The 25,824-nt window shown below is 48.5% G+C and overlaps 1 protein-coding gene across 2 annotated transcripts in view; it reads right to left on the bottom strand.

The window, feature by feature from the left end:
* Window positions 1-25,824, bottom strand: part of KPNA6 (karyopherin subunit alpha 6) — a 400,095-nt gene that overhangs the window by 246,888 nt on the left and 127,383 nt on the right. For both annotated transcript variants that reach the window (XM_069223331.1, XM_069223332.1), the window contains one exon: window positions 12,346-12,477. In XM_069223331.1, the coding sequence (XP_069079432.1) occupies window positions 12,346-12,477 (132 nt within the window). The remainder of the gene's footprint in view (window positions 1-12,345; window positions 12,478-25,824) is intronic.

The raw sequence follows: 25,824 nt of genomic DNA, 5'->3' as shown, positions 1-25,824 counted from the left end.
ATGGGACTAGAATAGAGGGCCTGAGGGATACAGGTGCCAGTGTCACCATGGTGACAGAGAAACTGGTTTCCCCTGGCCAATACCTGACTGGAAAAACTTACACAGTCACCAACGCTGACAATCAGAGAAAAGTACATCCCATGGCAATGGTTACTTTAGAATGGGGAGGGGTCAATGGCCTGAAACAGGTGGTGGTCTCCTCAAATATCCCAGTGGACTGTCTGCTTGGAAATGACCTGGAGTCCTCAGCATGGGCTGAGGTAGAGCTAAAAACCCACGCAGCAATGCTGGGTATCCCTGAACTGGTGTGTGTGAAAACAAGAGCACAATGCAAGGCACAGGGTGAAAAAGTAGAGCTGGAGTCTGGAAAAATGGCCCAGCCTACCAAGAGAACAGGAAAGTCAGTTGGGAAGCCAACTGCAACACAGCAAAAGAAAGGGAACCTCTCTTCTCAGGAAGAAGTTCTGCCCTCTGAGGGAACTGAGCCTTTGGAGCTTGAACCTTATCAGGTTGAGCTCTTAGGCCCAGGGGGACCCTCCAGGGAAGAGCTGTGTAAGGGACAAGAAACCTGTCCCTCTCTTGAAGGCCTTAGGCAGCAAGCTGCTGAAGAGTCCAAAGGCAAGAAAAATGGAACACATAGGGTCTATTGGGAAGATGGGCTCCTGTACACTGAGGCCAGAGACCCCAAACCTGGTGCCACTAGGAGAGTGGTAGTGCCTCAGCTGTTCAGAGAGTTCATCCTAACATTGGCCCATGACATTCCCCTTGCTGGACATTTGGGACAAACCAAGACGTGGGAGAGGTTAGTCAACCACTTCTACTGGCCCAATATGTCCAACATGGTTAAGGAGTTTTGCCTCTCCTGCCCCACCTGTCAAGCCAGTGGTAAGACAGGTGGGCATCCAAAGGCCCCCCTCATTCCACTTCCAGTGGTGGGGGTTCCCTTTGAAAGAGTGGGTGTGGACATAGTTGGTCCACTGGAACCTCCCACAGCCTCAGGAAATATGTATATCCTGGTAGTAGTGGATCATGCTACCAGGTATCCTGAAGCTATTCCCCTTAGGTCGACTACTGCCCCTGCAGTAGCCAAGGCCCTCATTGGTATCTTTACCAGAGTGGGTTTCCCTAAGGAGGTGGTGTCTGACAGAGGTACCAACTTCATGTCAGCATACCTAAAACACATGTGGAATGAGTGTGGAGTGACTTATAAATTCACTACACCATACCATCCACAAACTAATGGCTTGGTTGAGAGATTCAACAAGACATTAAAAGGCATGATCATGGGGCTCCCAGAAAAACTCAAAAGGAGATGGGATGTCCTCTTGCCATGTCTGCTTTTCGCTTACAGAGAGGTGCCACAGAAGGGAGTAGGATTCTCACCCTTTGAACTTCTGTTTGGTCATCCTGTAAGGGGACCACTTGCCCTTGTTAAAGAAGGCTGGGAGAGACCTCTCCATGAGCCTAAACAGGACATAGTGGACTATGTACTTGGCCTTCGCTCTAGAATGGCAGAGTACATGGAAAAGGCAACCAAAAACCTTGAGGCCAGCCAACAGCTCCAGAAGTTTTGGTATGACCAAAAGGCTGCACTGGTTGAGTTCCAACCAGGGCAGAAAGTCTGGGTTCTGGAGCCTGTGGCTCCCAGGGCACTCCAGGACAAATGGAGTGGCCCTTACCCAGTACTAGAGAGGAAGAGTCAGGTCACCTACTTGGTGGACCTGGGCACAAGCAGGAGCCCCAAGAGGGTGATCCATGTAAACCGCCTTAAGCTCTTCCACGACAGGGCTGATGTCAATCTGTTGATGGTAACAGATGAGGATCAGGAGGCAGAGAGTGAACCTCTCCCTGATCTTCTGTCATCAGACCCAAAAGATGGTACAGTAGATGGAGTGATCTACTCAGACACCCTCTCTGGCCAACAGCAAGCTGATTGTAGGAGAGTCCTACAACAGTTTCCTGAACTCTTCTCCTTAACCCCTGGTCAGACACACCTGTGTACCCATGATGTGGACACAGGAGACAGCATGCCTGTCAAGAACAAAATCTTTAGACAGTCTGACCATGTTAAGGAAAGCATCAAGGTGGAAGTCCACAAGATGCTGGAATTGGGAGTAATTGAGCGCTCTGACAGCCCCTGGGCTAGCCCAGTGGTCTTAGTCCCCAAACCTCACACCAAAGATGGAAAGAAAGAGATGAGGTTTTGTGTGGACTACAGAGGGCTCAATTCTGTCACCAAGACAGATGCCCATCCAATTCCAAGAGCTGATGAGCTCATTGATAAATTAGGTGCTGCCAAATTTCTAAGTACCTTTGACTTGACAGCAGGGTACTGGCAAATAAAAATGGCACCTGGAGCAAAAGAAAAGACAGCATTCTCCACACCTGATGGGCATTATCAGTTTACTGTTATGCCCTTTGGTTTAAAGAATGCCCCTGCCACCTTCCAAAGGTTGGTGAATCAAGTCCTTGCTGGCTTGGAGTCCTTTAGCACAGCTTATCTTGATGATATTGCTGTCTTTAGCTCCACCTGGCAGGATCACCTGGTCCACCTGAGGAAGGTTTTGAAGGCTCTGCAATCTGCAGGCCTCTCTATCAAGGCATCCAAATGCCAGATAGGGCAGGGAACTGTGGTTTACTTGGGCCACCTTGTAGGTGGAGGCCAAGTTCAGCCACTCCAACCCAAGATCCAGACTATTCTGGACTGGGTAGCTCCAAAAACCCAGACTCAGGTCAGGGCATTCCTTGGCTTGACTGGGTATTACAGGAGGTTTGTGAAGGGATATGGATCCATTGTGACAGCCCTCACTGAACTCACCTCCAAGAAAATGCCCAAGAAAGTAAACTGGACTGTGGACTGCCAACAGGCCTTTGACACCCTGAAACAGGCAATGTGCTCAGCACCAGTTCTCAAAGCTCCAGATTATTCTAAGCAGTTCATTGTGCAGACTGATGCCTCTGAACATGGGATAGGGGCAGTTTTGTCCCAAACAAATGATGATGGCCTTGACCAGCCTGTTGCTTTCATTAGCAGGAGGTTACTCCCCAGGGAGCAGCGTTGGAGTGCCATTGAGAGGGAGGCCTTTGCTGTGGTTTGGTCCCTGAAGAAGCTGAGACCATACCTCTTTGGGACTCACTTCCTAGTTCAAACTGACCACAGACCTCTCAAATGGCTGATGCAAATGAAAGGTGAAAATCCTAAACTGTTGAGGTGGTCCATCTCCCTACAGGGAATGGACTTTATAGTGGAACACAGACCTGGGACTGCCCATGCCAATGCAGATGGCCTTTCCAGGTTCTTCCACTTAGAAAATGAAGACTCTCTTGGGAAAGGTTAGTCTCATCCTCTTTCGTTTGGGGGGGGGTTGTGTAAGGAAATGCCTCCTTGGCATGGTTGCCCCCTGACTTTTTGCCTTTGCTGATGCTATGTTTACAATTGAAAGTGTGCTGAGGCCTGCTAACCAGGCCCCAGCACCAGTGTTCTTTCCCTAACCTGTACTTTTGTATCCACAATTGGCAGACCCTGGCATCCAGATAAGTCCCTTGTAACTGGTACTTCTAGTACCAAGGGCCCTGATGCCAAGGAAGGTCTCTAAGGGCTGCAGCATGTCTTATGCCACCCTGGAGACCTCTCACTCAGCACAGACACACTGCTTGCCAGCTTGTGTGTGCTAGTGAGGACAAAACGAGTAAGACGACATGGCACTCCCCTCCGGGTGCCATGCCAGCCTCTCACTGCCTATGCAGTATAGGTAAGACACCCCTCTAGCAGGCCTTACAGCCCTAAGGCAGGGTGCACTATACCATAGGTGAGGGTACCAGTGCATGAGCATGGTACCCCTACAGTGTCTAAATAAAACCTTAGACATTGTAAGTGCAGGGTAGCCATAAGAGTATATGGTCTGGGAGTCTGTCAAACACGAACTCCACAGCACCATAATGGCTACACTGAAAACTGGGAAGTTTGGTATCAAACTTCTCAGCACAATAAATGCACACTGATGCCAGTGTACATTTTATTGTAAAATACACCACAGAGGGCACCTTAGAGGTGCCCCCTGAAACTTAACCGACTATCTGTGTAGGCTGACTAGTTTTAGCAGCCTGCCACAAACCGAGACATGTTGCTGGCCCCATGGGGAGAGTGCCTTTGTCACTCTGAGGCCAGTAACAAAGCCTGCACTGGGTGGAGATGCTAACACCTCTCCCAGGCAGGAATTGTCACACCTGGCGGTGAGCCTCAAAGGCTCACCTCCTTTGTGCCAACCCAGCAGGACACTCCAGCTAGTGGAGTTGCCCGCCCCCTCCGGCCAGGCCCCACTTTTGGCGGCAAGGCCGGAGAAAATAATGAGAATAACAAGGAGGAGTCACTGGCCAGTCAGGACAGCCCCTAAGGTGTCCTGAGCTGAGGTGACTAACTTTTAGAAATCCTCCATCTTGCAGATGGAGGATTCCCCCAATAGGGTTAGGATTGTGACCCCCTCCCCTTGGGAGGAGGCACAAAGAGGGTGTACCCACCCTCAGGGCTAGTAGCCATTGGCTACTAACCCCCCAGACCTAAACACGCCCTTAAATTTAGTATTTAAGGGCTACCCTGAACCCTAGAAAATTAGATTCCTGCAACTACAAGAAGAAGGACTGCCTAGCTGAAAACCCCTGCAGAGGAAGACCAGAAGACGACAACTGCCTTGGCTCCAGAAACTCACCGGCCTGTCTCCTGCCTTCCAAAGATCCTGCTCCAGCTACGCCTTCCAAAGGGACCAGCGACCTCGACATCCTCTGAGGACTGCCCCTGCTTCGAAAAGACAAGAAACTCCCGAGGACAGCGGACCTGCTCCAAGAAAAGCTGCAACTTTGTTTCCAGCAGCTTTAAAGATCCCTGCAAGCTCCCCGCAAGAAGCGTGAGACTTGCAACACTGCACCCGGCGACTCCGACTCGGCTGGTGGCGATCCAACACCTCAGGAGGGACCCCAGGACTACTCTAAGACTGTGAGTACAAAAACCTGTCCCCCCTGAGCCCCCACAGCGCCGCCTGCAGAGGGAATCCCGAGGCTTCCCCTGACCGCGACTCTTTGAACCTAAAGTCCCGACGCCTGGGAGAGACCCTGCACCCGCAGCCCCCAGGACCTGAAGGACCGGACTTTCACTGGAGAAGTGACCCCCGGGAGTCCCTCTCCCTTGCCCAAGTGGAGGTTTCCCCGAGGAATCCCCCCCTTGCCTGCCTGCAGCGCTGAAGAGATCCCGAGATCTCTCATAGACTTCCATTACAAACCCGACGCTTGTTTCTACACTGCACCCGGCCGCCCCCGCGCTGCTGAGGGTGAAATTTCTGTGTGGACTTGTGTCCCCCCCGGTGCCCTACAAAACCCCCCTGGTCTGCCCTCCGAAGACGCGGGTACTTACCTGCAAGCAGACCGGAACCGGGGCACCCCCTTCTCTCCATTCTAGCCTATGTGTTTTGGGCACCACTTTGAACTCTGCACCTGACCGGCCCTGAGCTGCTGGTGTGGTGACTTTGGGGTTGCTCTGAACCCCCAACGGTGGGCTACCTTGGGCCAAGAACTAAGCCCTGTAAGTGTCTTACTTACCTGGTTAACCTAACAAATACTTACCTCCCCTAGGAACTGTGAAAATTGCACTAAGTGTCCACTTTTAAAACAGCTATTTGTGAATAACTTGAAAAGTATACATGCAATTTTGATGATTTGAAGTTCCTAAAGTACTTACCTGCAATACCTTTCGAATGAGATATTACATGTAGAATTTGAACCTGTGGTTCTTAAAATAAACTAAGAAAAGATATTTTTTCTATATAAAAACCTATTGGCTGGATTTGTCTCTGAGTGTGTGTACCTCATTTATTGTCTATGTGTATGTACAACAAATGCTTAACACTACTCCTTGGATAAGCCTACTGCTCGACCACACTACCACAAAATAGAGCATTAGTATTATCTATTTTTGCCACTATCTTACCTCTAAGGGGAACCCTTGGACTCTGTGCATGCTATTCCTTACTTTGAAATAGCACATACAGAGCCAACTTCCTACACCTGGCTTTTCCCCAAACCCACAGAACAACTTTGGAACAGGACTGTGCAAGACCCGAGCAAGACTGGAAGAAACTAAAGGTGGCTCTCCAAAGAAGGGGACTAAGTCTAGTTCAATTTGGAGTGTCCGGTTGTGGCTGGAGCCACTACCCACCCTTCTGGAGATGCAGGACCAGATCGAATGTAGGAAGCTGGCCTAGTGTGTGGTAGGTATCCACCTTATACCAGGTCCATGCATCTCCCTCTTGGTAGATCAAGAAACAGTATTTCTATGGTCGAACTCCCTCATCCTTCAGAATGCCCTTTCAGAGCCGGATGTGGGTTATAGATTGGCCCATACCCCAATCTGCCCCAAATAAAGTCTTGAAATTGAAAAAGTTGCAAAACCCACAGTACATCAAATTTTTATATTCCTAACTTGTAATGTATGATAAAAATGGAGTATAGAATTAACATGTAGAGTCAAGGTGTTCGGTTCAAAGTAGTTTATTGATGCTCTTTTGAACAGGAGGTCATAGGCATTTGAACAGAGCCACTGGAACAGCAACTGGACTTCACAGGAACCTACAATCTGCAGCTCCAGCGACGACTTCGCTCTGCAACATAGTTTTATTCGGCACCTTCCAGCAGCTGCAACATTTCCCCGGCTGTGCATCCTCTGAGGGTGGCAAGTCTTCAGTCTGCACCAAGAAGCAAGAAGGAATCTCCCTTGGAGTGTGGCGAGTGCGATCGGGACAAGGGTTCTGGCTTCCTCTCCTGTGAGGAGGGCCAGTTTTGCATTTCAAAGGCAGCAGCCCTTTGTGGCTTGCCACCTTAAGAAGGCTAATCAGCAAGTCATCTGGTGGAAGGGGGTGATACACCCTCTTTTAGGACAGACTTTTGTTGTGGGCCTCCAGAGAGCAGAAAGCTTTCACCCTTGGGGCCAGAGCAGCATGTTGGGTGGCAGGCTGGCAAAAACCAGTCAGTAAGCATTGTAGGAAGCTGGCCTGGTGTGTGGTGAGCACCTGTGGTGTTATCACCCTATTCCAGGTCCAGGTATCCCCACTCAGTGAAGTGTAGGCAGTGTCTAGAAGTCAGGCTCTCTAGAAGTAGCTGTGGATGAGCAGCCAAGTCTTATCTAGGAGACAGGCAAAGCTCATACAGTACCACCGTAGTCACACAGCACTTACACACATGAAAGAAAACACTCAGTTGTACAAAAATAAACTTACTTTATTTTTTAAAGAAATCACCACAAAATACTAGTCAGGTAACCCACCCTTAGGAGGAAATTAATACGCAAAATTTGTACACTAGTAATCGGAAACGAGCATAGAAAAGGTTAGAAAACAGTGCAAGCAGCAATAACCAATAGTGACCCTAGGGGGAGCACAAACCATATACTGAAAGAATGGATGCGAACAAGGTACCCCCACCTAGGTGAGCAAAATGTGTAGAGGGGAGCTTGGAATACTTGAAAACCACAGAGTTAAGTTACACAGCACCCCTCCTACCCTCCCCCCCAGTGACCAGGAATAAAACACTGGATTTTCCCCAAACCACCCAAAAGGAGGAAAATAAGAAAAATAAGACACCCAGAGAAGACTGCAAGAAAACCAGCAGTGGATTCCTGAAGAAAGAAGACCTGTGGAGAGAGGGGACCAAGTCCAATAGTCACAATGGAGTCCATGAGGGGTAGGAGCTACTACCTACCCAGCTGGCGATGCAGGAGCTGGTCTACAGTGATTAGGAATAGGTCAGCACTGCAGCCCTGGAGCCGGAGAAGAGTTCCTGATGGATGCAGATATTGTCCCACACTGGAAGGAAGACTGCAGACAGGTGTCGGTGCAGGATTTCCACCAACAAGCTTTGGCAAAGGTAAACTTGCGGTTAGTGGAAAAGAGGTGGTGCCGGGTACCAACAAGGCCCAAGTGGACTCAACCCATGAGAGGGAGTCACAGGGGACCCTCAGTATCACAGAGAGTCTACAGGAGCAGAGGCAGCACCCACAGGAGTCCCACAGGATGGGGACACAGGAGTCGCAGAAGAAGCCCATGCAGTACTACAAAAGAGGATCCCACGCTGCAGGAGAACCACGCAGGAGGCTGTGCTTTGCAGGATGGAGTGCTGGGGGCTGGAGCTACACGTTGCCATAAGATCCCTTGGCGGAGATGCAAACAAGCCTTGGCAGCTGCAAGAGACGTGATGCATGGGGGTACTGTCCTCCATGGGAAGGCAAAGGCTTACCTCCATCAAAGTTGGACAGCTGGCAGAGAGGACCAAGAGGACTACTCCGGGCTACCACCTGTGATGCAGGATCCACGCAGCTCAGCAGGAGAGGGGATCCATGCAGCCAGTCAACGCTTGTTCTAGGTGCCTGCGGTTGCAGGGGAGTGACTCCTTCACTCCAAGGGAGATTACTTCTTCTTTTGCAGGTTGAAGAGCTGCAGTCTTCTGAGGATGCACGACCGGGGAAATGTTGCAAAGCTGGCAGGAGAAGTGGAAACAAAGTTGCAGAAGAGTCTTCTTTGTTGTAGCAGCGTTTGTCGGTTCCTGGATGGTCCAGTCGCGGTTCCAGTGGCCAGAAATTGAAGCAGAGGTTGCTGAGAAGTCCTCATGGAATCTTGCAAGCCAAGTCTGAAGACCTACCCAAGAGAGAGACCCTAAATAGCCCTGAAAGGGGGATTGGTCACCTAACCAGGTAAGCACCTATATATCAGGAGCGGCCTCTGAAGTCACCTGCCTGGCTTGGCCACTCAGATGCTCCCAGAGTTTCCTGTCAACCTTGGAAACAAGATAGCAGAACCCAGGGACCCTCTGGAGGTGCTCTGGGCGTCACCCCTGGGGTGGTGATGGACGCAGGAGTGGTCACTTCCCTTTCCATTCTCCAGTTTCCCACCAGAGCAGGGACTGGGAGTCTCTGAACCAGTGTAGACTGGTTTATGAATGGAGGGTACCAAATGTGCACTTCAAAGCAAACCAGTGGCTTGGGAAGGCTACCCCTCCCAAGCCAGTCACACCTATTTCCAAAGGGAGAGGGTGTTACCTCCCTCTCCCCCCAAAAAAACGTTGTTCTGCCTTCCTTGGCTTGATCAGATCAAGCTGCAGGAGGGCAGAAACCTGTCTGAGGGGTGGCAGCAGCTAGGCTGCCCGGAAAACCCAAGAAGACTGGTTGGAGCAATGCTGGGGGTCCTCTAAGGAGCCGCCAAAGTGCATGGAGTCATACAACTAATTCTGACATCAGTATTGGGGTACTATTCCAACATGTTTGATACCAAACATGCACAGGTTCGGAGTTACCATTATTTAGCTGGACATAGGTAGTTACCTGTGTCTAGTACACAGGTAAAATGGCTACCACACACTCACGAAGTACAGGAAAATGGAGCCGGAGTTCGTGGGGGCACCTCTGCTCATGCAGGGGTGCCCTCACACACAGGTAGCTGCACCCTGTCCTCTGGGCTACAGGGGCCGACTTAGAGTGACCTGGTGCAGTGACCTGTAGTGAATGCACCTTTTCAAGCAGGCTGCGATGGCAGGCCTGCAGATACTTTTTGTATCCCATGTCTCCCATGGTGGTACAATACATGCTGCAGCCCATGGGGAACCCGTGGTGCCCCGAAGCCCAGGGTACCCAAGTACCATATATTAGGGACTTATAAGGGGGCATCAGTATGCCAATTGTGGGGAGTGCTAAGTCCTAAGAAACCAAATTTAGAGGCAGAGCACAGTCACTAGGGTCCTGGTTAGCGGGATCCTAGTGAACACAGTCAAAACACACTGACAGCAGGCAAACAGTGGGGCCAACCATGACAAAAACAGGGTACTTTCCTACAAAGTGGTGTGACCACTTCATGCCAGTCCCACCCCTAAGGTGGACGAGCTGAAGTGGACACCACTTCTCACATTCCACCTATCTTGCTTGGAAGGAATCAGGCCACTGGGGTTAGGCTTATGCCCACTTGCCAACAAGAGTGATCATAAGAGGGGTGTAGTCACCCTAAAGGTGAGCAGCCCACTGGCTACCACCTGGCACTTTCTGTGACGCCCCTAAGTTAAGTATTTAGCTGGCACCCTAGAACTTAGATCCTGACGACCTAAGAAGCAAAGGACAAAGAAGAGTTGTAGCTCCATTGGCTACCACCTGGCACTTTCTGTAATGCACCTAAATTGAGTATTTAGGTGCACCCCTGAACCCTACAACTCAGATCCTGACGACCTAAGAAGCAAAGGACAAACAAGAGTTGCAGCTCCAGAAGAGGAAAAGAAGAAACAGCTGACCTGGAACCAGCCCCTCCGGCCTGCCTGCTGACCTCGACTGACTATGCTCAAAAAGATGACTTGCCCTGCAGCTGAGCCTCAAAGAAACCCAGGAGGACTGCCTACCTGCCTTCCAAAAAGACTAAAGACTCCTGGGAGCAGCAGCTTTGCAACAAAGTCTCAAGTAAGGACTCTGCATCCTCGGGAACAGCAAAGACCTAGAACCCGAAGTGACCTCTGTACCAGACGTCCACAACCCAAGATGGAGCCAACCAACAGTGCCAGCAAGATTCCCTAGCTGTCAAGAGTCAGGGTCCAGTGTGGTCTCATCCATCTTGGACTCCCTCAAGTCACCTGCAGGCCCCCTCTCCGACAGCCTTGTGGTGAGGAAAAAATCAGACACCTCCAGCAACCACTCCACCCGTCGCACCTGACATTTGCTGAGGTAGTTCACTGGTGCCAAAGACGTCCCCTGAACTACCCTGAGCTTGAGTCTACCCTGGGTCTCTCCCCGCCCAGACTGCCTGACAACACCTGCAACCTCAACACTCAGGACCCCATGACCGCGAATGCTCCCAGATAAAGAATCCCGATGCCTAGGGACACCCCTCCGTACCTGGCCCCTAGAGAAAAGGAACAAAGCTGCACGTACGTCCCTGAGCACCCTAAGTCCACAACCAATCTGTTTATTGTCCCAGACTGGCTTTCCAGTCAGAGCCTGTAGCCTGCCTTCACAAGGACCAAACTCCCACAGCGAACCTTTGGGCACCCTATGCCTTACTGAACCCCTATACCTGTCTGTCCCAGTGCTGCACGGAGTGACCTGCTGGTGCGGTTCTGATCAGTGCCCAGTACTTACCTTAACTCTCCGAGATTGGCCTCATAAGTCTCTGTTAACCCTGTGTTTGCTGAACATTGTTTTCCACTACAGGTTAACATTAAAGAATTGCTCATTTTTTTTAACTGAAAAGTATTTATGCTTGAAAAAGTGCTTACCTGATTACGAAGTTCTTGGGTTTGAAACATATGTAAAAAGAAGCGTTATTTTTCCAATTTGGTCTCAGATTTATTCTTTGAGTGTGTGTCACTTATTGCCTCAGTGAGTACAACAAATGCTTAGCACTACCCTCTGATAAGCCTAACTGCTTGCCCACACTACCACAAAATAGAGCATTAGTTCTATCTACTTTTGCCTCTGCAAACCAACTGGGGATCCACTGGACTCTCCTCTGTACGGTGTACTTCTTTTTACTACACTATATAGAGAACCAGTTTCCTACAATTAGTGATTGGAACAAACAAGGAAAGCATATAAAAACTGCAAGTGGCTGAGCATGCTGTGGCAAGGGCGTACATGAATTTCCTCTTCAAATGACATCTCCTGCCCTAATTAAAGTACACTGGCTTCCAGTAGCTCTAATAAAATTTAAAATCCTACCACCCACAAATCCATTCACAGTAATGTCACAGAGCAAATTAAAAATAGGCTATTACTAAACTGCCCAGCAAGGAAATTAAGGTGAAAGTCTTACCACTCTCTTCGTAACTCAAAAAAGAAGATCTTTTTGCTAAGTATTCAAACATTCTGTGTAATAAACCACTGCATGGGCAACAATTTAAAAAAACAGCCATTTTAGAAAAATGTCAAAACACTATTCTTTTAAGAAGCATTGATGACTGTCAACACTTAAATGCCTTCGGACTACTAACGCTATATAACCACTAAACAGAAATAGAATGCTCTGTCATATCAGGATTGTACATGCCTAAAACTGCACCAAAATTCTGCAACATACATGGAATCACTTTTAAAAAAAAATGCAAGTTTGACCAGGTTAATGCTGCAAAGGTATTTAGATCTGCTGAGGTTAACATTGTGTCATGACTGAGGAGCACAATGGGCAAGCTAATACTGGGCAAGATTCAAACCTGTGCAGAATATTACTGCATTAGAATAAGGTCTATTAAACCCAATCTTAAACAAGGCTGGAGATCTTCCAAAAAGATGGATTGGTTAAGTGCATGTTATTTTTACTCACCAATTATTTTCATTACCTGTTCTTGGACATCCTCAAAGTCAGCATTTAAGAGCTCTATGAAGATAGGGACCGCACCAGCCTCAATGACTATTTTGGTCTGTTGAGAGGTTCCAGAGGCTATGTTTGTCAGTGCCCATGCAGCCTCAAACTGCAAGAAAATTAATCAAGGGATTACCAACAAGAAATGTAAAATGTACTTCTGTCTCCATAGAAAATAGAGGTAGCACTGGTTAAGCAGCTGCTGTATATCCAACAGTACAGCACTGGGTTTGTGAATATTGCAACAAACGAAAATGTTCAAGAACAGGAGCTGTCATGATATCCTATACCCAGCTACCTAAGGGTAACACTGGAGCGTCCAGCCAAATTGTTGGAATATTTGTATATCAAACCACATAAAACAGTCTGTACCCTAATCAAATAGCTAACAAGTATGTGTTTCTTAGTTCAGCATTGAATGCCGATTAGTGTGAAGATGACACTTTTCTTCCGTTAAGTGGGTGAAAAACTGTACATAATACAGTCAACATGTTTCATCCTATGTGCTTTCTTAAGGCTGCAATCAAGATGGAATCAGGATTATACATATTTAGAGTAACCAATCTATGAGTACATAAATTACAAAGTGGTCATAATCATGGTGGCCCCATTTATACCCATTAAGTGAAGATTTTAAACAATACGGCAAAGGGTTGCTTAATGTGTGTGAAAAAAAGTGATGCAAGTCACGTAGTCATGTTAAAGTTGCATATTCCAGCACTTAATTGATCGGTGTTTAGTAAGTTCAAGAAACCATATTTAAAGCCCTTCAAGGAATCTTTACAGGTTATGATTCTATATATGGCTAAGATAGAGGAAAAAGAAAAAAGATCTTTTTGGTGGGTGCAAATACCTCATGTCGAAATGTTCTGTGCACAGAACAGGTAAATTGTAATAGCCGCGGAAAAGAGACTGCAAGACCAGTGTCAATAAGAGAATAGACTCCTAATCTAAAACATTTGTAGATTAGAAGTAAATCAGTAATTAGTAGTAAACAAAGAAGTTACCCCGGGTAACATTCCTTCCAGTAGAGACTATTTAAGGTCAGATTTCTCAACTTTTGAGTGTTCCCCCGGCATCAGACTGCATCCAAAATCTTTTGAGCAGTATCACTGCATTTTTGTAGGTAGCGCCATGTGGCTCAGAACTGACACCGCTCAACTCAGGAAAAGATATGTGGGCCCTATATGGGCGCAACTTCTCCACGCTGTCAGTTTCTTTTGAAACTGTCTGGGCCCCTATATGCACCCACCATCACATTGGCTTACACTAGTGTGCAGATTGCCAGACTTGGGATCTGATTAGAGAGTAGAGTTCAATTCACAGAATGGGGAGGATGGGAGGGTCAGTGAGGAATCTGCAGTTAGTCTCTACCAGAAAAAGCGTTACCAAAGGTAAGTAACTTGTTCTTTTGACAGGGACTTTTCAATCACAGACTCCTTACATTCAGAATAGACAATAGAGTAGTACATATTAGGTGGTGGGTCTGTGTAGTGGCTCAACCCAACAGGTCCTATAGAACCAAGCAGGAATAATACCCTTCTGGGCGAACCAGCGAAGGTGTTCTGAATTCTCAGTTCAATCTCTAAACATGAAGGTGCAGAGTGCGAAGGCCAGGTGAAGAACACTGTCTTGTTTTTGAGACAGCAGATCCTTCCAGAGGGGCAGACTTAGATGATAGATGCTCAAACCCTGGAGTTCTGGATAACATACTCTCCATGCCAAACCCGGGGCCATGATGACAACTTATGGCTGGTCATTCCTAAACTTCTTCTGAACTCCAAGCAGGCGTGGCATCCGTGGAAAAACATACAGGAGTCCCGAATTCCACTGTAGGAGAAACACGCCACCTAGCTAGAGGCGGCTTGGAAACTCCAACACAGAACTGCTGACACACTGCGTTCTCAGTGGCGCTTAAATCAAACCCAGGTTTTCCCCATTCAAGGAAGAGACCTTCTGCCACCCACAGATGTAACGGCCACTTATGATCCGCTAGGTGTTGTTGGCTGAGCTCGTCCCCCTTGGCTTCAAAATATCCTGCCAGGTGGCTCACCACCAGGAATATCTTGTGATGATCAAGGGATTTCCAGAGGTGTAGTGCCTCCTGGCACAGGGCCCAGGATCCCACCCCCCCTGACTGTTGCAGAACCAGATGGTGATGATGCTCTGCATAAGCACTTGCAACAGCCTCCCTTTCATGGATAGAAGAAAGGCTTTCAACGCCAAGCAGATGGCCCTCAGCTTTAGGAGATTGATAAGGAGCAGGGCCTCCGCTAGAGACTTGAGGATTCTGATCTTCACCTCTCCCAGATGGCCACCCCAGCACAAAAGTGATGCATCTGCTACAGCTGATTGCTCTGGATGGTGTTAGGAAAAGGGTCTGCCCCACTCAAGGCCCAGTAATCATCACTGCAGATCTTTTGCAGTCTTCTCCAAGATCCGGAGATGGTAGTGTGCCCCCTTGAAGTTGGGCCCACAGACTTCAGATCCCACCACAGAGTCTGCATATACCACCTGAAATGCTTGACCAACAGGATGCAGGAGGTCATCAGTCTCAATAGCCTCAGAGTTGCCCTCACTGAAACCCACAACAGAGGCTGAACGATTGGGATCATAGCCCGAGCATCGTGGACTCTCCTTTCCAGGGAAAAAATACAAAACAGAAACTTGTCAAGAATGGCTCAGATGAAGATGGGATTCTTAGGAGGACTCAGGTGTGACTTCGGCACAATGATTGTGAACCCTAAAGATGACAGCAGATTCACTACAGTATAGAGGTGGTTGACAATTGCCTGTGGTGAGGCCGCTTTCAACAGTCAGGTGTCAAGGTAGGAAAAGACTGGGACCCCTGACTTCTTTATGCTTGCTGCTACCACTGCCATCACTTCCGTGAAGATTTGAGGGACATAGTTAAGACAAAAGGGAAGCACAGCGAGCTGAAAATGCTTCTGTCCCGCAATGAACAGCAGGTAACGCCAATGGGATGGCAGTATGGGTATAAGCAAATAGGTGCCCTGCAGATCTAACTGTACCATTCAGTCTCCAGCATCAATGGTAGCCAAGTCCTGGGCCAGTGTGAGCATTTTGAATGTTTCCCTAAAGAGGAAGGACGTTGAGAGGACGCTTGTCTCAAATGGTACGAAGATCTCCATTCTTCTTCGGCACCAGAAAGTCGTGAAAATCACATTCAGGACCTACTTCTGGCACAGGCACCCTCTAACCAGCACCTTTGGTGAAAAGGGCTTGGAATTCCTATACAGCTAGTCCTCCCGTCAGTCTCTTTGGAGATGCTGGTAAGTGCATTAGAGTGGCAATGAATGGCAAAGTGTACCACTTCAAGACTATCTGCAGGACCCACTTGTCCAGCGTGATGGTCTGCCAAAAGGCAAGAATCATCAGATCTTGCCTCCAACAGGGTGGTCATGCTCCACTTATAGCGGTGGGGCTGCAGGGTGGGGGTGGACAATGGACTACATGGCTCACTGACATTCACCGCAGGCACGCCACAAAACTGCTGTGCACCTTCCTGGGGCTGTTTAGGCTGATGGTATGGGGTACCTCTACAGAAGCCGCAAAAGGAGCAGCAGGTCTGATGCAGCTGGCAAGGCGGAGCAGATAAGCACAGGGAGCAAGCTGAAACCCTGCTTTCTTTCAACCATTCCAAAGCGGAATCTCCCTTGTCCTCAAACAGACGAGTTCCATCAAAGGGCATGTCCATAAGGGAAAATTGGACATTGCCTGAAAAACCAATAGACTGCCACTAGGCCAGGTGTGGAGGCGAATAGCAATGCTGGTGTCAATGGTCCATCTGATAGAATCTGTTGCGTTTAAGCCACAATGAATCGTGAACTCTGCCACATCAGAACTGTCCTGGGTGGCTTGGGTCAAAACAGGTTGGATGTCTTTTGGGACATCTCGGAAGACTTGAGCCAGAAACCCAAAAAGCATGGGAATAGCAAACCCAACGGCCAAGTTAGTGGCAGAAAATACCCAAATACCCTCTTCCCAAAGGTCTCCATTAGTTTGAACTCCCTTGGTGGGTTGGGAGGGGGGGCAGGGTAGTTCGGAAGGTATTCAAGTTTGTCCAGCTTGAAGAAGATGCCTGAACCACCAAGCTTTCATGGGAGGTGTGCTGACAGAGGGCGCAGAGGCAGGGTGGTGGAGTCTCACAATCTGGTGACTGAGTATGGAGGGCTGTGAACAGGGCAAGATTTGTCTGAAACCCACAAAACAGCATCCATAAGTGCCTCATTGAAGGGCAGGAGTAGGTCAGTGGTTGTTTGCCCTGACTGAAGAACTTCCACCAAGATATTGGTTTTGACCTCAAAGGTGGAAATCTGGGGGTCAAGAACTTCTAGTGCTCTATGCAGGACCATTGTGCAAGAAGCTTTCCTCAGTGGTAGGACAGTGGGTGAGAGGAGTCTTAGCACAAGGGAAGTATCAAGGTCACTGGCTTCTTGAAGTTTATCCTACCAATTTTACTCCTGGTTGCCCAATTTAATCAACTGCATTGTATTCATTGTCCGAATCAATGCCAAATAAGGAAAACAACATATATGTCTTCTGCCTTGTGGAGATGGTACCTCAAGTGAGGGACATGGAGCTTCGATGGAAGCCAAGCGCTGCCTTGGTCGAGGTTGCAGCAATGCAGACTTTGATTAAAGAGCACAATGGGCACCTCGTCTTCTGGCATCAATGGTGTTGGCATCGGGGTCGAGCCTCTGGGAAACAGTGTGAAGCATTGTGCCCCAGATAGAGTAGGAACAGAAACCAGAGAAGGCCCAGTGGTGGATCTGGGGGCAGGAGGCAACTGGAGCTAAGGGTGGACCTCACCGTTGGCACCCCAGAAAGAGGGCTTCTTGGGGCCGGAAAGGAGGTAGTCAGTAAAGTTCTGAAGAGTTGGAGCATTGACTTGCAGAACTCCTACATCTCCCTCTGTATCTTAGACAGCCCCAGAAACTCATGTTGTGCTGTGAGAAGCTGCCGAACAGGCTCGGACATCAATCAACTTTGGGAGAAAAATCAAACCTTGCTCCTTTTTTAGGAGTATCTGAGTGTTGAGAAGGGGCGGATTCCAACCTGGAGTTTTTGTGTTTCTCCAACTTATTCAAGACTATGAGCCCAATGAAGATCTACTCCCCAGAAGGACTCAGACTTCTGGACTAAGAATGGGACCAGTTTTGGATTCTTCTGGAGCTTGGCAACTAAGTTTCTCTTCGCAGATTCGTATGGCCTTTGACATGCAGTAACTGCAGGCCTCAGGGTCACGGCTCGAACCTAGGCACCATGGGCAAACCTGATGAGGATAGTAAGTCAAAGACTTCTGTCTGCAACAGTCCTCAAAATGATTAAAACATGTTGTTTTGGGAGGTGAAATCTCCCTTACACAATATTTTGGATAAAAAGCTGTTCTCAAAGAGACAAGGGTAAGCTCCGGAGCAAAGGAAAAAAGGAACTAACAGTGCCCAGGAGTGGTGCCTACTCAGGCCCCCCATGTCTTTTCCTGAGCAGAACAGGGTTTCCTTTTTAAAAAAACTCGTCTCACTCACAATCTTAACATCCTGCCCAATATATAATATTTTCCAGATACTTGGGCCTAACACATCCATTACAATTAATTGCCTCTCAAGATAGGTTTATACAGAGGCAATCATACATATCTCTAGCAAAACTGCCCAGCTGCTGTTTACACATGCTTCCTTCGGGCAGAGCCACTAGACAGATTGGTTAGTACCTTTTCTGGTTCCATTTGGTATGGCTTAAAACTCAACCCATGATTCACCTTTTCATCAATTTTAATATATTCTTTCAGAACTATAATTATCTCAGTCTACTATACTTTGGGTTCTTGAACATTAGGAAAGTCTACCTTTATTACTCACTAGTCACTTCAAACCTTAAATAGTAAGTACAGATTACCAACTAATAACTCATTTACTTCTGATCTACTCATTTTAGATTGGGCATCTACTCTTTTATTGATAATGGCCTTCCAAACTCTTTTTCGTAGCCATTAAAATGTACCTATTGTGTGCTTAGAACATCTCAACATGAGGTTTTTTCACCTGTTCTTTCTCCTCTATCTTAGCCATACATAGCATCCTAATGCATTATGCACTTTTCACTCTTGTGCAAGTTTTGTAACTGGTTTACACCACTCTTACCCTCAATAGAATTCTGTTCACAAAACATAATTTGCATCATGCAGTATTATTTAGATTCCCAGAGGAGCTTTTATAAATATGGTTTCTTGGTCTCACTTGGCACTGATCCATTAAGTGGTGGAATACTTAACTTTCACCCCACTAAATGACTTGCATCATTGTTTTTTCACAAACATTAAGCAATGCTTATGACCAATTTGTAATTTATGTACTCACAGACTAATTACTCTAAATATGTGTAATTATGAATTCATAGTGGTCGTGCCATTTTCACACTAATCAGCATAAAATGCTAAACTAAGGCACATATACTTGTGGACTATGATTACAGTGTAACCTGTCCGGTCTTGAGTGCTCCAGTATACATTTATTCATTTTTTTATTTGTATTTATGTTTACTCTTAGTAAGTACAACATTTCAGTTACAGAGCAGGACATGTGACAGGAATTATTACATTAGAAGCACCGACTAATATTAGCATCACATACTGTTAATACTTAACAGGGTGGGTGCATTTTCGAGCATCACTGTCCCATGTATGGGAAATATCAGTCTTGTGGGTGTAGTTTGTGCAGTGTATGGTTTGGCTACGGGAACTTAGCAGATAGTTGCCAAATAGTGACCAGATGTCCCCTGGTCTTGAGGATTTGGGTAATAGTTTTTGACACAGTTTTGTTTGTTCATTGCAGTAAGTAAGTTTGTGTAGCTCAGACCTCTCAAACCTTTCCATCAAGAAGAACTACTTATGTTAAATGAAAATTATTCCAAGCTACTAATGCTGTACCCTTCAGACAATATTACTTTTCTGGACATCCTATGCAATCAACTCAGTGCCCGTTTGCCAGCAGAAGAAAAGGCTTTAGGAATAGTTAACAGCCACAGCTGCAATGCCCTTGGCATGAAGGTGATAATACTGAGGCTCATAAAATAGTAGTATGTCCCCAAAGTTATCTGCTTTAAATATATTTTGGAAATTATAAGTTCTAAAAGAACGAGTTACTTACCTTCGGTAACGACTTTTCTGGTGGATACATTAGCTACCTGTGGATTCCTCACCTCATGAATACTCCCATGGCGCCAGCATTCTACGGAAATCTTCTTACTAGTCTCTGCACGTCGACGAGGACGTCACTGTCTCGCACGCGACGCCGTCTGACGTCATACAGGCAATAAGAGGTCCTCGACGACGTGCGGACGTCAGTACCAATCATTTTTTACGTGCATGAGAACAACCAGGCAATGCAATGAAAGAACAAAGCAACATCCATTATATTGTAAAAATACACCACATTGTATGAATAACTGTAAATCTTCTTTATGTACATATATATATATATAAAATCTCTCTTTTAAAATATATACACACACCAAGTATATACACAAAGATATATACATATATACATATATATATATATATAAATATTATATATATACATCTATTGCACCCTCAAAGATCAAGAGGAGCGCACTCAAGGATTACTTGGCAAGACCATAAAGGCAACGGGGAGGCGGGTGGGACCGTGAGGAATCCACAGGTAGCTAATGTATCCACCAGAAAAGTCGTTACCGAAGGTAAGTAACTCGTTCTTCTGATGGATACAACTACCTGTGGATTCCTCACCTCATGAATAGAGTCCCAAAGCAGTACCACGCCCGGCGGTGGGTGCCTAAATGGTCAAACCAAGAAATCCTGCAGCACTGACCGTGCAAAATGGCCGTCCCTTCTAACCTCAGAATCTAAACAGTAATGTTTTGCAAAAGTGTGAAGGGACGACCAAGTTGCGGCCTTGCAGATGTCGACCACAGGAACACCTCTGGCTAAGGCCGAAGTGGCCGACTTAGCTCTGGTGGAATGAGCTCTAATGCCCTCAGGAGGATCCTTCTTTGCCAAAGAGTAACATACTTTAATGCAAAGAACAACCCACCTGGATAGTGTTCTCTTGTGGACTGCCTTTCCTCTCCTCTTGCCCACGTATCCAATAAACAGCTGATCCTCCAGCCTGAAATCCTTTGTTCTATCGATAAAGAAGCTCAACGCTCTCTTTGGATCCAGACGGTGCAGTCTTTCTTCCTCTTTGGAAGGATGAGGCGGAGGATAGAACGTGGACAAAGTAATTGCCTGAGCCAAATGGAAGGGTGAAACAACCTTCGGGAGGAAAGCAGCCTTGGTCCTCAACACCACCTTATCCCCATAAAAAGTTGTATAAGGGGGTTTTACTGATAAGGCCTGCAACTCACTCACTCTCCTTGCTGATGTTATAGCTATCAGGAAGACTGTTTTTAAAACCAAATACCTCAAGGGGCAAGAATGCATAGGTTCAAAAGGGGACCCCATAAGGAAAGTCAGGACTAAGGACAAATCCCATTGCGGCATAACAAAAGGCTTTGGAGGATATTGATTTAGAAGACCTTTCAAGAATCTGATAACAATAGGGGATTTAAATAAAGATGGTTGGTCTGGAAGACATATGAAGGCTGACAAGGCCGATAAATAACCTTTAATGGTAGCCACTGCACAACCTTTCTGCGCCAGAGATAGAGCAAAAGACAAAACGTCCGATAGATGAGCTTGTAAAGGATCAATCTGCCTCTCTCCACACCACGCAACAAATTTAGACCACCTATTAGCGTAGATAGATTTAGTGGAGTGTCGCCTGGCCGCTAATATAACATCCACTACCTCAGGCGGGAGAGAGAAGGAACTCAGGTTGCCCCGTTCAATCTCCAGGCATGTAGGTGCAGACTCTGGAGGTTGGGGTGTAGAACCTGCCCCTGCGACTGCGAGAGGAGGTCTGCCCTGAAAGGGAGACGGAGCGGCGGGCACGTTGAGAGTTGGAGAAGGTCGGAGTACCACACCCTCCTTGGCCAATCCGGAGCTATTACGATTACTAGAGCCCGGTCTTGGCGAATCTTCCTCAATACTCGAGGAATCAAGGGTATGGGAGGAAACGCGTAAAACAACTGGCCGCACCAGGTCATTTGAAACGCGTCCCCCAATGCTTCCTGCATCGGATACTGAAGGCTGCAGAACAACGGACAATGCGCGTTCTCTCGAGTGGCGAACAGATCTACCCGAGGAAACCCCCACTTCTGGAAGATTAAACGGACTTGATCTGGATGGAGACGCCACTCGTGGTCTGCCGAGAAGTGGCGACTGAGACTGTCCGCACGCACGTTCAAAACTCCGGCCAGATGGTTTGCTATCAAGCAAATCCGATGGTCCTTTGCCCAGGACCATAGTCGAAGAGCTTCTCTGCAGAGAAGGTACGACCCCACTCCTCCCTGCTTGTTTATGTACCACATCGTGGTAGTATTGTCCGTTAGGACCTGTACCGACTGACCACGAAGGGAAGGGAGGAAGGCCTTGAGAGCCAGACGTACAGCCCGTAACTCTAACAGATTGATGTGAAAAATCTGTTCCTCTGGAGACCAAAGACCTTTGATCTCCAGATCCCCCAGATGAGCTCCCCACCCTAGAGTGGAAGCATCCGTTATGACTGTGGCCACTGGTGGCGACTGCTGGAACGGTTTTCCTTGTGAAAGATTGTTGCTTGCAATCCACCACTTCAAATCCACAGCAGCATCTCTGGAGATCTTGACAGTACCCTCTAGATCCCCTCTGTGTTGAGACCACTGCCTTCGGAGGCACCACTGAAGAGCCCTCATGTGCCAGCGAGCATGCGTGACCAACAGAATGCAGGAGGCAAAAAGACCGAGCAGACGAAGGACCTTGAGGACTGGAACTACCGCTCCATTTCGAAACATTGGAACCAAATCCTGAATATCTTGAATCCGCTGAGGCGGAGGAAAGGCCCGACCCAATGTCGTATCCAGTACTGCCCCTATGAACAGGAGGCGCTGAGAGGGCTCCAGGTGAGATTTGGGCTCGTTCACCGAAAAGCCCAGGTCGAACAACAACTGGGTTGTTGACTGCAGATGACGCAACACAAGCTCCGGGGACTTGGCTTTGATCAACCAATCGTCCAAGTAAGGGAATACTGCTATCCCCTTCCTTCTGAGCTCTGCCGCAACCACCGACATCACCTTCGTGAAGACTCGAGGTGCTGAAGTAAGACCAAACGGAAGGACCGCAAACTGGTAGTGTTGCGATCCCACCACAAACCGGAGATACTTCCTGTGTGACTTGAGTATCGGGATATGAAAGTAAGCATCCTGCAAGTCGACAGACACCATCCAGTCTTCCATGTTCAACGCCAAAAGCACCTGTGCCAGGGTCAGCATCTTGAACTTTTCCTGCTTGAGGAACCAATTCAAGATCCTCAGGTCCAGAATTGGTCTCAAACGACCATCCTTCTTGGGAATCAGGAAATACCTTGAGTAAACTCCTTGACCCCTTTCCTGCTCCGGGACCAACTCCACCGCGCCCTTTAAAAGGAGGACTTCTACCTCCTGTTCTAGCAACAGGAGGTGTTCTTGTGAGCAATACGAAGGGCGGGGCGGGATGAGGGGCGGAAACTCCCGAAAGGGAAGGGTGTAGCCTTTTCCCACAACACTGAGAACCCAAGTGTCCGACGTAACAGTCTCCCATTTGGTGAGAAAATGCTGTAATCTTCCCCCTACAGGAGAGGAGTGAGTGGGAAATGGTGGAAGCCTAAGGCTGCTTCCCCTGCTGCACCCCGCCAGAGGATGAGGAAGAGGCAGAGTGCTGCTGAGAGGCTCCCCTGGTGCGGACCCTACCCCTCCCCCTAAAAGATCTATAGGGATGGGAAGAGGCAGGTTGCTGATATCTTCCCCGAAAGGAAGAGGAGGAAGAGCCACGCCCAAATCCACGAAACCTCCTGAAGAATCTGGAAGAGGCCGTGGAAGAAGGAGCTTGGAGTCCCAACGATTTAGCCGTGGCCCTGCTCTCCTTAAAACGTTCCAAGGCCGAATCAGCCTTAGCCCCAAACAGTTTGTCCCCATCAAACGGGAGATCCAACAATGTGGACTGTACATCTGCCGAAAAGCCCGAGTTACGTAGCCAGGCCTGTCTCCTTTCCACCACAGTTGTGCCCATTGCTCTGGCTACCGAGTCGGTGGTATCCAGTCCCGTCTGGATAATTTGGGTCGCAGCAGCCTGGGCATCAGAGACAAGATCCAAAAGACCCTGGGGAAGCTCTGTAAACGAAGAGGAGATGTCATCCATCAGAGCATGAATATACCTCCCCAGGATACAGGTCGCATTAGTGGCTTTTAACGCCAGACTGCAGGACGAAAAAATCTTCTTCGACTGCGCCTCTAGCTTTTTTGAGTCTCTGTCCCCAGGCACCGTCGGGAAAGAACCAGGCGCTGATTTGGACGAACAGGAGGCCTGCACAACCAAGCTCTCCGGCGTAGGGTGCCTAGATAGGAAACCAGGATCAGTTGGAGCCGTCCGATACCTCCTGGCCACGGCTCTGTGAACTGCTGGGGAAGATGCCGGCTTCTTCCACACCTCTAAAACCGGATCCAGCAGAGCGTCATTAAAAGGTAATAGAGGCTCCGCCGCGGCTGAGGCCGGATGCAACACCTCTGTCAAAATGTTTTGTTTCGCCTCCACCACCGGCAAAGGCAGGTCCAAAAAACTAGCTGCCTTCCGTACCACTGTATGAAAGGAAGCAGCTTCCTCGGTATATTCCCCCGGGGACGAAAGGTCCCACTCAGGGGAAGTGTCCAGCCCACTGGCCGACTCCAGTCCACGCAGCCCATCACCCGAGTCCTCTAGCTCTCCTTCCTCTAGGGCTCGTTGGTACTCCTGCTCCTCTAGTACCCGGAGAGCACGCCTCCTTGAATGCAGTCGTTGCTCAATCCGCGGAGTCGACAACACCTCCGCCGAAGTCGGAGATCGGCGCCGATCTTCCGAAGCCACCGACGCCGCATCCGGCGCCACAGGTAACTTCGGCGCCGACTGAAGAGCAGATGAAACGGATGGACCCACCGGAGTCACAGGCCGAAATCTCGACGTCGACGGGATGGAAATCCCTGGGGCCAATCCCTCCGAAGCCATCGGAGCGGCCACCGGCGCCGACACTGGCGCCGAGCCCACGTTCCCAAACGGGAGAAAGGGCATAAAGGGTGCCGGCCGAAGAGGCGCAGGATCACCCAAAGAAAAGGCCAAAGGCCCAGCCGGAGCACCCCCTGGAGCCATCTGTTGGAAGATGGCATACATCGCATTCAAGAATGCGGAACTATCGGCTCCAGGGGTGGGAAAAGCCGGATACTGGGGTGCCTGACTCGGAGGCGACCCCGACGCCGGCCTCGGCGTCTGCGCCGGAGAAAACACCTGAGGCTCCAATACCTCAATCACAGACGCCTGTCCAGGCGAAGTTGGAGACGTCGGAGAGAGCAACGGCGTCGAAGGATGCGGCGTCACCGTGGGGCTGACCTCCCATGTCCTCCGGTGCCGATCCGGAGACCTGGAACGAGCCTCCCTTGAATGACGCCGAGATTCTCTACGGCGCCGGGAGTCTCGATGACGCCGATGTCTTGGAGAAGATTTTTTCTTGTGATGCTTCTCCTTTGACTTGGCCATAAACAGCTTCGCCTCGCGTTCTTTAATGGCCTTCGGATTCATGTGCTGACACGAATCACAAGTCGAGACGTCGTGGTCGGAGCTCAAACACCAAAGGCAATCGGAATGAGGATCCGTCACCGACATCTTGCCTCCACACTCACGACAAGGCTTAAATCCAGACTTTCTCTGCGACATTATTTCCACAGAGAAAGAGTACGCAACAAGATATACACTGTAACCGCAAGAGTAACAGTTGCTCCCTCGAAGATAACCGTTTCGAATGCACGGAAAAAAGGGAACTGACGTCCGCACGTCGTCGAGGACCTCTTATTGCCTGTATGACGTCAGACGGCGTCGCGTGCGAGACAGTGACGTCCTCGTCGACGTGCAGAGACTAGTAAGAAGATTTCCGTAGAATGCTGGCGCCATGGGAGTATTCATGAGGTGAGGAATCCACAGGTAGTTGTATCCATCAGAACTACACATTTTCGCCTTGAATACAGATTTTTGAATTTTGTTGTACATAAATTAATTCAACCAAGCAAAAGCTTTTTATTTAGTAGGCTGGGCTACACACTGGAGAGCTACTCACAGGTAGATGGACAGCTACCAGCAGCTCACGAGTCACTAGTTGGAGAAGCACTACTGTTCAGTGGTCGGCATTGTGCCACAACCCCAATGTTTGTCTAGTAGTGGTTTTGCAAGTAGCAGTGCGAAGGTGACAAATGTGCGATCTGTATATGTAATCATCTAAACCCAGACCAGCAGCTTGACGAGTCGGGTCAGTTGCCAGCCATT

This window comes from Pleurodeles waltl, chromosome 3_1 (genome assembly GCF_031143425.1).
Source record: "Pleurodeles waltl isolate 20211129_DDA chromosome 3_1, aPleWal1.hap1.20221129, whole genome shotgun sequence".
NCBI lineage: Eukaryota > Metazoa > Chordata > Amphibia > Caudata > Salamandridae > Pleurodeles > Pleurodeles waltl.
The sequence above is the reverse complement of the archived record's forward strand: the minus strand, read 5'-3'. Positions and strand labels throughout refer to the sequence as shown.